This window comes from Littorina saxatilis, unplaced genomic scaffold, assembly GCF_037325665.1.
Source record: "Littorina saxatilis isolate snail1 unplaced genomic scaffold, US_GU_Lsax_2.0 scaffold_542, whole genome shotgun sequence".
NCBI lineage: Eukaryota > Metazoa > Mollusca > Gastropoda > Littorinimorpha > Littorinidae > Littorina > Littorina saxatilis.
This window is the reverse complement of record NW_027125881.1, coordinates 31,756-47,472: the sequence shown is the minus strand read 5'-3', so window position 1 is coordinate 47,472 and position 15,717 is coordinate 31,756. Positions and strand designations below refer to the sequence as shown.

The 15,717-nt window shown below is 47.8% G+C and overlaps 1 protein-coding gene across 1 annotated transcript; it reads right to left on the bottom strand.

Moving 5' to 3' along the window:
* Window positions 1-13,858: 13,858 nt before the first annotated feature.
* On the bottom strand, window positions 13,859-15,477 carry LOC138954342 (uncharacterized). Its single transcript, XM_070326210.1, has one exon. The coding sequence runs from the start codon at window positions 15,299-15,301 to the stop codon at window positions 14,393-14,395; it is 909 nt and encodes a 302-aa protein (XP_070182311.1). The 5' UTR covers window positions 15,302-15,477; the 3' UTR covers window positions 13,859-14,392.
* Between the last annotated feature and the right edge of the window lie 240 nt (window positions 15,478-15,717).

The window sequence follows — 15,717 nt, the reverse complement described above, 5'->3', positions numbered from 1 at the left end:
TTTCTTCAGAAAGTGAAAAGTGTATTGTTTTTGTCATACTGGAGGCAAACTAGTCATCTGTCAACATTTCTTTCAACCTAAAAAAAAATTAAAGAAAGAGTAACACGACTGACCACTGCAACAAAATATTTTTTGTTTATTTATTTTTTTGGCAAAACCATTCTTTATTAAGAGTACATATCTTATGTTAACATGGCACTGGGTGTGCTGAATAATGTCAACGCATTTGTTAAGAGTTTGGAATAAATTCACTTTTAACCATTCACTAGTCTCATTTTTCGTTCTTTTTTGAAAAACACCCACACAAGAGAGGTCACGGTTTTTTGCTTGCTCCGCAACACGCTGAATCTGAGACCGGTGTTTTCGTTTTTGTGCGCTCTCCCGTTACGGAAAATGGAAGGGGTACGGTCGGTTTTTCTAAGAAAGAGAGATGTATTTAACAGTGAGGAGGACGTGGTAACAGGTTTGGAATTGTGTGTGGCAGCAGAGAGGACCGCTGGTCGGGGCTCCATTACAGGTGCTCAGGACATCCGTGGCTTATGGTGGATATACCCGACTACGCAAGCAGCCAGAAATGAGTTGCTCATCAAAGGTAGGGGAAGGGAGGGCAAGTCGACCCCCCTCGATTTTGAGAACATGACACTGCAGGGGTCATTATCATCGATTTCATAAGCCAGAGCTACCCAACCTGAATCAGTTGAAGAAAAAAAAAATGTCGAAAAAAACGGGCCCAGCAAAGCGGTAAGTCTTTGTCAATTTTGATGGTTTCCACTCTAAAATTGTTGCACGAAAAAAAACCACAGTCAGTGCATGGGAGCCGCTGATTCGTAAAATGCACCAGATCTGCAAAAATGCTTTGGCTTTCATAACAGCTAGTCGAAAGTTATAAATCTCAGGCTATCCCAGGAACAATGGTAAATAGCAATGTTCAGCGAGTACCATGATCGGGTAATTCGTCCCCCCCTTTGTCGTGTAACTCGACCCGGGTCACAATACCCGACTATGTGTCCATATCACTCTCTCGTCTGTGTAGACTCTTTCTTCTCCAAGAAATAGTGTCAGATGAAGAACCCGTAAATGTGAATGTCAAAACTATTTTAAAAAAGTTCTTTGTTTGTATTTGAAATAAAAGTGAACGTAGCCTAAAAAAATAATATTCGAAGTTGTGTGTTGATTAATTAATTAAGACAGAGAGAGAGAGAGAGAGAGAGAGAGAGAGAGAGAGAGAGAGAGAGAGAGAGAGAGAGAGAGAGAGAGACAGACAGACAGAGAGAGAGAGACAGAGAGAGAGAGAGAGAGAGGGGGGGTGCGCTTTCCCGTCATTGGAAGTGCGCGTATACTAGTAGGCCTATTAAACTATTTCACGTTCACGCAACCTGAAATGGGCGACACAAATCAATTACAAGTCCAATTTGTAAATATATTTTCCCATTTGCTTCGCTTTGAACCAGAGCAACTAATAAGTATAGATGTTTGAACATCTATCCCTTCAAATACTCACCCTCCCTGCATAGCCAAGACGTCGATCGACTTCTGACGTAGGCCGACTCATTATGACGTCATTCTCACTTCCGATTAACAAAACTGACACAGAAAAGTTACTTCAGTCAATTTCATATGTCGAGGTGATGCTATTGGGTAATATGAACAACCTTTTCCACCTGGACGAATTACCCGCCCCCCATGGACGAGTTGCCCTCCATGGAGGGCAAGTCGTCCATGCTTCAGGATTTTTTTCTTTTATATTTTATTTAAAAACCGTGCCAGTTGGATCGTTCATATTCCACACAACGCTTACACGAAAGAGAACACACCAGGTTTTACAACAAAAACAATATTTGTTTTAAAAAGACGAGAACTATAAGCTGCATTCGTTAGAGGGGTCGACTTGTCCTCCTTTCCCCTATGAATGTTCGCAACTGTACCTTGCAAGTGTCTCACACTAACCCCTTCATTCTGCGTGATGATTCTGGAACCGAAGAGCCGTCAACAAAATATTTTCTGAAAAGAACCCATGCATTGTATTGTAACCTTTTTTCTTGTCTGATGAATTAAATCTGAAAAATACGTTTGGTTTTCACGTTGTTTCCTTCATCAATGCTTACATGTTTGTTGGTTTTGTAATTGTCTTTGTTTTTATAGTCGTTTGTTCAATAACGTGTTTGTCTGTTGCCATTCTGACAAGATCCGCAGACATTCACTCAGAACAGACTTACCAATTACAAAGAGTACACACAAACATACGAGAGGCATACATGGATTAAGTTCGCGTAAGAAGAGGACGTCGAAAGGCTTTGAGGTCAATGCACCAAGACGTCATCCCCTCTCTGCGTTTTTTCTCTCGCGCGCGGTGTGTGTGTGTGTGTGTGTGTGTGTGTGTGTGTGTGTGTGTGCGTGCGTGAGTGTGTACGCGCGCGCTCGTGTGTGTTTGTGTGTGTGTGTGTGTGTGTGTGACAGTGTGTGTGTGTGTCTATGTGTGTGTGTGTGTGTGTTTGTGTGCATGTCTGGGTGAGTGTATGTGTGTGTGTATGTGTGTGTGTGTGTGTTTTTGTGTGTGATTTGGCGTGTGCACGTGTGTCAGGCATGGGAATTGTCCGCAAAATCGCGTATTTCCGCGAAAAGGAGTTTACGTTTCAGCGAAAATAAAAAAAAACTGTCCGCGAAAATAAAGGTAAATTATTAACAGCTATTGTGTTTTCAGCGTAGCAATAGGGTGCGATAGTTAGACGGGACAAGTATAATGGTTGTGACGTCATCGGAGTTTTTACCCAGAATTCACCACCTCCGTACACTCGCGGACGTTCCCGATACAATGGCCGCCAGATCGGAACGCAAAAACGCTTCGCTTCAGCCACGAAATTCGTCGGATTATGGCCAAAACGATTCCGAAATAAACTAAACCCTGTGAGGGATGGTGAGAAAACAATTTCCTACGGCATGCATATGTCTGGTTAACCTAAGTCACGCCAAAACGCAAATGAACGCGTTTTTGACACACATAAAAAGCCTGTTGGGGTCCTTTAAAGTCCAGAAACAGCGCTCCCGTTATTTCTGCTTTGTTTATTGCTGACATCCAAGTCTCGCATAAAGAGCTTAAACACGTCACGGCCAATCCGGCCTCTCCCATAATGCAACAGAAAAAGGGGCGGGGCTTAGCAAAAATAGCACAACGCGTGGCACGCGATGTAAACACGAACAGGCCAAAGTGCACTGGGGACGCGGGGGCATCAGGGCGCTCTAATAAATCAGCTTCAATGTTTTTGTCAATAAAAAAAAGCACAAGATAGTGTCCACAAGCTCTTTGTTTGGATTTCCTTCTCCCAAAAATGTTTTAACCTTTTGAACTTGGGCGTAAATAAGATCAATTTCCTCTCTCTCACCGCTAAACTGAATTTTACCATCTGGCTTTCTGTCTGTGCGAGCAGCATTTCTTCTTTTAACAGCTTCTTCAGAGTTTTTCACATATTTTCGTTTCTGAACATTTGTGATATCTTGCATATTGATTGCGTATTTTGTTTATATTTACAATACAATTGAACTTTCACACAGAGAACCTTTGTGTCAAAGAAATCAGTCACACAGAGAGAAACAGAATAACAATGTCAAGGCTGTAGATGTCAGGCTAGTCAAACGGACAAAATGAAACTTAGTCTTGGTTGCTGTAACTCAGTCACCGCTATGATGGTACTTTCGCTGATATTGCAGAAAAACAACACAGAATCAGCCAAAACCGCGAACAATAAACAAGTTTAGTACGTCACAACGTCAATGAACAGAATTCTCGAGTCAATTTTTGCATCAGACTCTGACTAAGTGAGTGGGGCAAGCGTCAAACACCACTAAAATGAGGAGGGAAATCTTGGCGCATTTTTTTGGCGGAATACTTGAACAAACCAATCATTTTCAAACTGACCAAGGACAAAAACAGGCTTGTGAACCGAATGGTGAGGGGGGAGGGTACCTCCAAAATGTGTGGGTGATGATTTCACAGCACCAGTCCATTGCTGCAGTCTTAGTATAGTAGCTCCACCGACCACTGTCCCCTCCGCCCTCCCCCCTCCCGTTCGTTCCCCCTTTCAACCCCCTACCACCTTGGAATAAACTGCAGAAGACCATTTGCATATCCTGGATTCTTCCATTTGTGTTGCCAGGGGCGACCCAAGATCCGAGTCCCTTTGTTTCCCATGTCCACTCAGAACAAACCGAGTTTAGATTACCCCTTTCTGTTTTGAAAGTAAACTTGCCCATCCTGTGAGGCACTTTCAGGGACAGTAATTATAGTTAGCGGTGATAATCTGCGTTGTGTATACGCATACTTTGGAACACGGTCTGTTATTCCACCCAGCGAGAGCCTCTAACACAATCAGTGTTGTCGACAGATGAAGGCGGGAAAACCTGAGTGTTTCACATTCCAACATCCGATGGTGATAGTAACTTAGTAAGGGCCAGGCTGCGGTCTGTAAGCTGTATTGCACTGACATCTCTTTCTGTCTGTGGAAATAAATGGCGAAATTTGATTTAACACTTCTAAACATTAACAGTGACCAAGAAAACGCAATAAGGAGACTATTTACTGAGAATCAGTGGCCATTTGAAACTCGAAGGTGTGTAATAAAAGATTCGACTTGTGTACCAAGAGGTGCTGGGCCATCATCGTGTGACCTCGATACAGAGGCTGTCTCTCATGTGTGTAGTACCGTTAGGGTGCAGACGTGGTTATCTGATCCTGGAGGCGATGGTGAAAGCGGAGACACGGGTCCTAGTACAGGGCTCTCTTCTGGGGTAGGCCAGTGTGCCTTTTGTTTTTGCAGCCCTTGTGTGACAAATCATCGCCAGAGGTGGCTAGGTACAGGCCAATTGCCACACCGCAGGAATTCCGGCGTTAGAAAAGTACTCTACAAGAAGTATTGGTCCATGCTAGACCGACGCGGTGCTTGGAATTGTGCATTGTACTTGGCGAAAAAGACGTCTTCCTTACATCAAGACAATCCAACACGGGTAAACATTAACCGAGAAATGATGCCCGACTGTGTGCTCAAATTAGTGAGAGAGCTCTATCCCAACCCCACAGGAATACCCTATCAAGGCCACAACTGGTGGTAAAGGTTAGTTGCATTTTCTTTCTTCATATCCGATGTAACAAATACACATGCACCTGAGACAGCATGTTCTGGAACCAAATTGCCGCATGCCACGTGTTTTGCTATTTTTTGAACGCATGGTGTAAATCTGTGACGTCGGAGAGTGTTGACTCCGCCCTTTTCTTTGAACAAGATCCCCATTGAAATGTTTGTTTACAAATATCTTCTTTATTATGGAGAATTAACCTTATCTAAGTGGATAGGGCGGTAAATGTGTGAAAACTAGCTGTGTGAACAAAAAATCTGACACCGTAACTCATACTTAACCGAGATATCAAAGAAAATGTAGGAGCAGTATTTGTCCGTTGCCTGCAAGAGGTTTGAAATGATTTGCCAACGCAGAAGGTCAGGCGCCTTATATATGCCTGCCGGGCCTTTAAGGGGGTGTGGCAGGAATGCTTAGAGCGGAATCCAGACTGAAAAGGATAAAACAGATTCATTTGTTCCATATATGCCAGTAACTGTTTTTGTATGTGCTTTTCTAAGGGTTTAGATAAAACAGGTAAGAGGGAAATAGGTCTAAAGTTGTTTGGGTCTGTAAGATCCTTATTTTTTGGGAAGTGGTAATACCTTTGCACACTTTAAAATAGAAGGGAACACGTTTTGTTGTATGCTTAGGTTATAAACATAAGTTAGGGAATCGACAATGTAAGGTAAAGCAAGTTTTAGCAACTTGACTGGAATCTTGTCTGGACCCATTGACTTCTTATTCGCCATTTGTTCTACCAGTTTTCCTACCTCGTGCACTGAGATTGGAGGAATAGAAAACGTGTCAGTTTGAGTCAACTTTTGTCCACAGAATGTTTTTAATTTTTCAAAACAATCATCCGTATCAAGGGAATCATTCTGATTGAGACAAGATTTTAGGTTGTCTGCTAGCGAAATGAAGTGTTTGTTAAAATCATTTGGAGATATTTGTGAATGAGAATTGGTTGATCCCTTCCTAGATTTATCAAGAATTTCATTCACTGCTCGCCAGATTGTAGCTGTATCCTTTTTTTCTTCTCGGAAATCAGTTTATTAAAATATTCTGCCTTTGCTTGTCTCACTGTGTCCAAAACTTTATTTGTTTACAGTTTATACTCTGTTTTCATGTTGCGCTCTTTACAGATGTAGCCAAGTGGCGTGCCCCGTCTCTCTGTGTGTGATTATCTCCTGCCCGACTCAGTTGCCTCCCCTGTTTATAGCTATTCCCTGTGTGTGTGTGCTAGTCACATTGGGTTTACATTTAAATAATGCCCTTTGTGCTAAGAAATCCCTAACTTGAAATGATGAGAAGCAGCAGCGTAACCTCTAACCATCAGTGCCTAAGGAGTGACTAAATAATACCTGGTTGTCTTTGTGCATTGTACTTTATTGTGTGTTTACTATCGTAGGGTAGACCCCGACCGGATGCATTTCTAATCTCTTATCTCAGATTTAGGTGGTCGTTATGTAATGTGTCGCCAGACTGTCTGGGTATCGTTGGACGGCGGTTTGTCAAGTGGGTGTCATTTCTTTTGACAGGGTACAATCATTGAAGATGCCAGGTAGCTTGGAGGTTTTAGTCTCTTACCCCCCCTCTCCCCCTTCTTTGTAACTGGTTGTAATCTAATGAGCCTTATCCGGTGTGCGTAATATTTCCGGTGCTTGACACCGACCCGGCTTCATGCCTCGGTAACGATCCCTTTCATTGGGCAGGCAATCTTAAGACGACACCCCCCCCGTTATTCTTGTCGTTATTATTCATCGCCATGAAGACAAATCTTCATCGAGTTGAATAATAACGACAAGAATAAGAAAGATAACTCAGGCATGGGGTAAGCGCAAGCTTCCATGCTTCAAAATGAAGCGTTAAACAACAGTCTATTACTTTACAGGGAAACGCGACTAAATCATATCGCTTTAGATTAAAAGTCTGCTATGCACCTATGCAACTGCACAAAATGTTAGGTTTTTATCAGTCGCAAAGTTCTTCTGTAGGCAAGCGCCTTTAAAGTGCAACATGAGAATTAACAGTCAAAATTGTGCATCCTGTAGACAATATCTTCCTATTGTCTGAGATCTTAACTCAGAAGATCTCTATCATTCTCATGCCTGAATTCATCAAAGGAATGATAATCAAAACTCATAAGATTATGTACAGGTAAAAGGGTAATACAAATGAAGACTAGCAAAATATCAGAGTATGAAAATGCATGTGACAAACAGAGTAGAACCAGTAGAGTGACACAGGACAGAATACATAACATGACTGGCTCACACAAAGCCAGACAAAAGACAGGGAAGGTAAGCCATGTAATGTGTATCAGGGGCGGACCTAGGGGAATGGGGGCGCTCTGACATCATTACACGGGGGACGCCGGTCAAAATGGCGGACACTACAATCTTACATCAGCCAATTAACCGTCAACGACATACGGCTTGAAATGCAGCAACATGATCAAACACATGAAACGTAACGCATCACAAAACTTCATAAAGCATGTCATTTTGTTGTACACTTCGCCTACAAAGTTACAGTTACAGTACTGGAAACAAAGAGCGATCCTCAGCGAAGCGAAAACTGAGAACTTCTTTGTTCCTCAACAAACTGGCTACGAAGCGGAATTCCGTCCAGCAAAGTATTCAACTCCCTTCTCATCGAAAACCGAGATCTGAGAAAGGTTCGACTTACCTTACCGGACTTCATCGTTATTAAAACTGTCCTTGTACAAAGGAGATCTAACATAGGTCTACTCGACTTAAAATATGGTGAGATAGGCTTTCCATCGAGTTCACTACCCAAAATATATGTGTCAACCATATTTCCCGTTCATCAATTGTAGGGGTTTCTGCGCCTAAATCGTAAATAGGTAGCTTTACGGGCCAATGGCACTGGGGGCTTAACTTTGGGCTTTTAACCGACTACTACTCAGACTTTACTGATCTCCAGAAATAATATGTGATGAAAATGGGAAAAAGATCGCAACGATACACATGGGTCTTCTCGACATAAAATATTGCGAGACAGGCTTTCTCCCAGCGAAAACGAAACGTATGAGAACGAGTCTGCCTTACTTGATTCTTACGAGTCTTTAATTTACAAGACTCTAAAACAGCTTTAGAATAACTGGTCATCAAATATTAGAAGTTATTAACGCTCAATTTCAGCGTCAAATCATAAAAGTAATTAGAAACTGATCTAGAAAACACATCTCTCCGATAGATCAAAATGGCGTCATCAACTCTGACGCGAGACCGGTCGGACATCGCCCGGGACCAAATCAGCGTCAAAATGTACATATATGCAAACATCATAGCATCAAATGAAACATAAGAATAGAGCATAAGGAAAGAATACAGCATAAGGAATGAATACAGCATAAGGAATGAATAAAGCATTTAGTTACTTACAGATTCTCCTCAGTGAGCACACTTGGAACCTAAACACAAAACTGCTGCTGACGCTAGTCGCGAAACACAAGGGCACGAATTCACAAGTCGCGATAAATTTGGGCAGAGGTCCGACACTTTCACGACAACAACATATGAGCAGCACACAGCCCACTCGATGATCGGTCTCACTAAAACGCGTCTGCTGATATAGCCTAATGCTCTCCCTTTTTAAAGGCTGGTCACTTCCGGTAGTCAATAGGAAGAATACCTAGGTGTCAGACAACGGGGGGCGTCGTCTTAAGATTGCCTGCCCAATGAAAGGGATCGTTACCGAGGCATGAAGCCGGGTCGGTGTCAAGCACCGGAAATATTACGCACACCGGATAAGGCTCATTAGATTACAACCAGTTACAAAGAAGGGGGAGAGGGGGGGTAAGAGACTAAAACCTCCTGGCATATTCAATGATTGTACCCTGTCAAAAGAAATGACACCCACTTGACAAACCGCCGTCCAACGATACCCAGACAGCCTGGCGACACATTACATAACGACCACCTAAATCTGAGATAAGAGATTAGAAATGCATCCGGTCGGGGTCTACCCTACGATAGTAAACACACAATAAAGTACAATGCACAAAGACAACCAGGTATTATTTAGTCACTCCTTAGGCACTGATGGTTAGAGGTTACGCTGCTGCTTCTCATCATTTCAAGTTAGGGATTTCTTAGCACAAAGGGCATTATTTAAATGTAAACCCAATGTGACTAGCACACACACACAGGGAATAGCTATAGACAGGGGAGGCAACTGGGTCGGGCAGGAGATAATCACACACAGAGAGACGGGGCACGCCACTTGGCTACATCCCCCCCAGCTCTATACCAACCTGCGCCCTCGCAGGGAGCAAGTAGAACTGGAGCCTAAGATACAACCTGGAGCTGACTTAAACAGATCATCCAAGGTGACATCAAATAACTCAAACAACAATACAGAAAACAAAACCTCCCTTGCCAACATATTAGTGAAGGCACGCCCAACTCAGGGATATGACACAAGACAACAAGATGCATTGCAGAAAAGGCAGTCAGGAACCCGCTATTAAGCCAAGAGAACCTGAAACACCATAAAGCTTGTCGTCAGGATCATGGATGCCGCTGACCACTGCTAATCCTGAAATATCCTTAACAACGCCGGAGAACATAACGGCCTGAAACCACCAGCACCCTGGTGTGACAGCAACAACCTGGTACATACAAACAAACACAGATGTTAATACTAAGTGCTCAAAGAGGGAACCGAAGCAAAAGTAAAATGCAAAACCATAAAACATTTTAAGACAATGCAAAATATGAATTTCACAAACTAAACAAAGTGATAGGTTGAAGTGAATCAGTATCAATGTGTGTGAGTCTTTTATCTCACTGATGATCCAGGAATTAGCGAGTCCTTGTCTCACAGTAAATGAGAGAAAATGTTGTTGTGAGTCTGTCTCACAGATGTTAAGGCTAATCTAGGTGGCGAGTCTCTGTCTCACGAATGGCACATGGCCCACATGACAGCAGCACATTGTTTTCCTGACTGTTCACAATAGGCTCATGGCGGGGTTATGACAGCGGCACACTTAATATCTACACAAGTCCGACTGTTCAAATTAATATGGCGAGTCTCTGTCTCACGAATGGCACATGGCCCACATGACAGCAGCACATTGTTTTCCTGACTGTTCACAATAGGCTCATGGCAGGGTTATGACAGCGGCACACTTACACAAGTCCGACTGTTCAGACTAATATGGCGAGTCTCTGTCTCACGAATGGCACATGGCCCACATGACAGCAGCACATTGTTTTCCTGACTGTTCACAATAGGCTCATGGCGGGGTTATGACAGCGGCACACTTACACAAGTCCGACTGTTCAAAATAAATGAAATCAAGTGAATCCCATGATTGCTTAGAATGAGGACAATCTCTGCCGTATACGCTGTGAGCGGCGTACAGGCACAGCAGCTGGAGGAGGGACCAGAGGTTCTGGGTCTCTAGCCAGAGGCTGGTCTGGGACACGTGCTACCTCTGGAACACGAAGCGCTGGGGCTGGGACTGGAGGTGCCTGGGGCTGAGGAACTGGTGCAGGGGCTGCTGGCTGCACCGGAGGAGGCTGGAGGGGTGGGGGAAAGACTGGGCGTGCCAGGCAGACAGTGCCCCGGTCAGGGAATGTTGGGGTAGCTGGGACAGGGGCAGGTGGGAAAGAGGTGTCGCGGGGGGTGCGATGGGGACAGCAGCAGGCATGATGTCGTCTCGGCTGAGGGTCTTCTCACCACCCCCAGCGACAGGACGTACGACATACACCTGGGAGCCTGGGTAGGGTCGAGCTGTTACCACATACAGCTCAGACCGCCACTGGTCCTGGATCTTGCTCCTGCCCAGGGTCCGGTTCTTGATGTAGGTGTAGTCACCTACATGGAGGGGGTGATCTGCTGCTTTCTTGTCTGTCTGCTGGCGCCTCTCTTCAGCTGACTTTTGCAAGTGCTGCTTGGCGCGTGCATGGGCTTCCTGGAGTCGCAAGCGGTGCTGCCGAACCCAGTCAGTGGCACCAGCAGTTGCTTCTCCAGCACGGCCAAGGAGATGGTCGATGGGCAGACGGGGTTCCTGCCCAAAGAGGAGGAAGTGGGGGGAGAAACCAGTGGAGGCGTGCGGCGTCGAGTTGTAGGCCTGGAGCAGCTCAGGCAGGTGTATTGGCCATCGTCCCTTCTTTTCAACAGACAGTGTGCGCAGAAGGTCGTGAAGAGTTCTGTTGAAGCGCTCACACTGTCCGTTTCCTCGCGGGTGATATGGTGTTGTCCTGGACTTGTTGATGCCATACAGCTCACAGAGGGCCTGGACTACCTTGCCCTCGAAGTCTCTGCCTTGGTCACTGTGGAGCCTCTCTGGAACACCATATCGCTGAAACCATTCCTGGACCAGTACCTTAGCAACGGTTCCTGCCTCTTGGTTGCGTGTTGGAACCGCGAGGGAGAATTTGGTGAACACGTCCGTGATCACTAGGACGTTCTCTCTGCCGTCTGTGGCAGTCTCCAGCTTGGTGAAGTCCATCGCCACCACTTCAAGGGGGCGACTGGCGAGGAGGTGGCCGGACGTGGTGTGGAGAAGGGGCTTCCGGCCTAGGACGCAGCGTTGGCAGTTTGTGACGTAGCCCTTGACATCGCTGAACATCCCGGGCCAGTAGACGCGCTGTCTGAGGAGTTCCATGGTCCGGTCGTAGCCTTGGTGGCCCATGTTGTCATGCAGGGCGACCAGAACGTCTGGTCGCAGGGAGCTAGGCAGCACCAGCTGCTCGAAGTGGCCGCCTTTGGAGTCTGCCACTCGACGGTAGAGGACCCCTTTCTCCATAAACAGCTTGTTGTGTTGCTGAAGGAGCGTCCGCAGCGGGGAGTCTCTGACATCATGGGGTCTCTCAGGCCAAGACCTGAGGACTGGGCCGATGGTGGCGTCCTCGTCCTGCAATCGCCTGAGGTCCTCGGGGGAGTGATGGGGAAGGGTGTCCGTGGTTGGCTCTGCTGCCTTGAAGCTGACATCAAGGGGCAGTGATGGCTGTCCATGCACCTCTGGCACTGGATCGAGAGCAGCCCTCTCGCACCACATCTCTTGCTCTGTGGCCAACTCTGGGGGGACAGGGGTAGAGGACTGGTCAGGGAGGGAATCAGGGGGTAGGCGGGACAGGGCATCAGCAGGGTTAATCTTCCCGGGGCGGTAGCGCAATGTGAAGTTGAACTGGGCCAGTTGAGAGGCCCAGCGTTGCTCCAGCGCCCCAAGTTTTGCCGTCTTCAGGTAGGTGAGGGGGTTGTTGTCAGTTATGACCTCAAACTCAGCGCCAAGAAGGTAGTGGCGGAACTTGTCGCATGCGGCCCACTTAAGAGCAAGCAGCTCCAGCTTGAAGCTGCTGTAGTTAGCACAGTTCTTCTCAGTGGGCTTGAGTCTCCTGCTGGCGTAGGCAATGACGCGTTGCTTCCCATCTTGGACTTGGGAGAGGATAGCACTGAGTCCATCATGACTGGCATCGGTTTCCAGGATGAACGGCTTCTCATAGTCGGCGTAGCCCAAGACGGGGGCCGTTGTCAGGGCCGACTTCAGGGACTCAAAGGCTGTCTGGTGTCGTTCTGTCCACAGGTGGTGGATGGCTGCCTTCTTCTTCTTGCTTCCTTTGCTGCCTTCTGTCACGAGGTCGTGCAGTGGTCCGGCCAGCTTGGAGAATCCACTGATGAAGCGTCGGTAGTAGCTGGCAAAACCAAGGAAGCTGCGCAGGTCTGTGGTGGTCTTGGGCAGTGGCCAGTTCTGAACAGCCTCAATCTTCCCGGCTTCGCAGCTAATACCGTCCGCTGAAATGGTGTGCCCCAAGTAGACTACCTCTCTTCGCAGGAACTGGCACTTCTCTGGCTTCAGCTTAAGGCCCGTCTCGGTGATGCGCTGGAGGAGGCGCTCAAGGTGCTGCAGGTGCTCGTCGAACGTCTTCGAGTACACTAGTAGGTCGTCCAGGTACACCAAAAGAAACTGGAACTGAAAGTCAGACATGGTTGCCTGCATCAGTCTCTGGAAGGTGGCTGGAGCGGAGATAAGACCCATGGGCATCCTAGTGTACTCAAAGAGGCCAAACGGAGTGCAGAAGGCCGTCTTGTGCTGGTCTCGGGGTTCCATGGCAATCTGGTGGTACCCACTCGCCAGATCCAGAGTGGAGAAGTACTGGGCACCGACCAGTGAGTCGAGCGATTCCTGGATGCGGGGAAGCGGATAAACATCAGGAACTGTCTTTGCGTTGAGACGTCTGTAGTCCACACAGAGCCGGAGACTGCTATCCTTCTTCCTCACCAGCACTACAGGAGCTGCATAAGGGCTGTAGCTCTCTTGGATCACGTTCTGAGCCAACAAACCCTTAAGGTGATCTTTCACCTCCTGTAGGTGGCAAGGTGGGATGCTGCGGAATGGCTGGGCGACAGGGGCATCGTCAGTGGTGGGGATGCGATGGGTCACCCTGTCAGCGTATCCCAGGTCAGTCTCGCTCTGCACAAACCCATGCGCAAACTTGTTCAGCAGTTCCTGAAGTTTCTCCCTCTGTCTCCTGGTGCCGTCAAAGTTGGGAGTGGGGACTGGGGGCGGTGAAGGGGAAGTTGTGGTCTCCTGCGTGCTAATAGTGATGTTCTGCGACGACACGTCAAACTTGAATCCCTCATCGCTCTCCACTGTCTCAATCCTCTCCAAACCCGCTACAGCTGTCCTTGGTCTAAGGGTGCAGTCTACAGCAGAGAGGTTGGCTACTCTCACAAACCTGGCTGAGCCTTGACTGACAAGAGTGGGGACCAGTGATCCGCACCGTAGCTACCGAGCCTGCTGGGATCAATGTTGGTCCAGCAACCTTAGCCAGACCTCCTGTGTGCCGTTGTTGGAGCCTGGCTTCCTGGACAGCTACCTGCAGACTAGCCGGCAAGGATGAAGCAGCCACGGCAGGTGCCAATCGCTGAAGAATGTTCATCCCAATGAGCGCAGGCACTTCCCTCTTCTTGCTTCTGGTGCCAGGGTCAGGGGAATTCTTCACCACTAGGAATGGAACGTTCTTGAAGTTGTCGCCAAAGATGGTGACCTCCACCAAGGCCACGCCGGCGTATGGAATCTCCAGTCCATTCGCAGCTCTGAGGGTGAGGAAGTCACAGCTGCAAATGGACGTGTTGCGAAGATTAGCTGTCAGCCACTCCTCAGTGATGGTCGACACCTCGCTCCCAGTGTCGATAAGTGCAGCAACAGTCTTTCCCTGCAGGCTTACTTCTGTCGTGGGACACTTCCCAGTAAGTCCCTGCAGGAAACCCTCGCCCCCCGTTGTCTGGTTATGGACAACGGGGGCAATTAGTTTCCCTGTCGCTGCTGGTGGGAGGGGACATGGGAGTCGGGGTGGGACTGGGCGTTCAGGATCTGCCGTTTCAGCGGGCAGCGAGCCTGAAGATGGCCGTACTTGCTGCACAGCCAGCAGCGGGGTCGGGACGCGGGCAGTTGGTGGGAGGGGTGGTTGACGGAGAAGTGGGAAGGGTGGTTCTGGGAGGGCTCTGGATAGGCGGGGCGCTGGTTCAGCTCCGTCCGGAGTGCGGCCGTCTGCTTCACCAGCTCAGCTACTTGGTGACGGAGCTCGTCGACCTCTGAGCTCCGGGCTGGTGTAGCAGTCACCTGCTCCGAGCGGACGTCGCAGTCGGCGTCCTCCCTCATCCACCGCAGAGCCTCTGCGCGGACAGCGGTGAAATCTGCATCCTCCCTCTCCCGGATGAACCGACGGATGTCCCGCCTGAGTGCTGGAGGCTGCAGCCCATCTACGAATCTGTCGCGGAGTGCCTCATCTGTCACTGTGTCGACTGCAAGGTTGTTGAGCCGCGCCTGCAGGGCATGGAGGGTCTGGGCGTAATTGAGGACCCCCTCATTGTTGCCCTGCCGCCGACTGTGGAAGGTGGACAGCATCGCCGACTTGGTCCGGTGGTCCCCAAAGCTCTCCTGCAGGGCAGCGAGCACCAGATCCGCCGTCGCGGTGTCAGCAGGCGGACGACTGGTGACCTCCCTCCGCGCGGCGCCTTCGAGGGACTGGATCATCCACTCGGCGGACTCTCCTCCCAGGTTCTCCAAGGCGTAGTGGTGGATGATGCGCCGCGCTTCCCTGGCGAAGTCCTCCAGCTCACAGCCCTCGCTGTCGCCGGTGAAGAGGGGGAGCTTGGGTGGGCGCACAGCCTGCCAGCGTAGACGCGCAGCATCGCGGGCAGCTTGGTCCGCCATCTTGTTGTCTACCTTTACACTGCTTTCTGGTATTATTAAGATTTTAAAGTTACTGGTGCCTATGCTCCTCTAACCCTGCTCCGCAAGCGCCAGATGTGGGAATGTCGGGTGGAAGGACAAGGATATATAGCACAGGCAGAGGAGCATACAATTAAGACACCGAAGACAGAGGTTGCTTTAACTTATCTTTTATTGAAGGAAATGTAACTAAAATTAACCACTCGGTTAGCTTATCTTAATCAGAAATATTCCAAAACAGTTTAGCTAAATCTGGTAGCAACTAGAAACAATGCTTTAAGTTATGAATTAGAAACAATAACAGAACTCTAATATAAGAAATAGCAATGCTTACACATAAAACCAGAAATAGCAATTATGAATTCTGATATCTACAGTACCAGAATCAGCTAGAAACA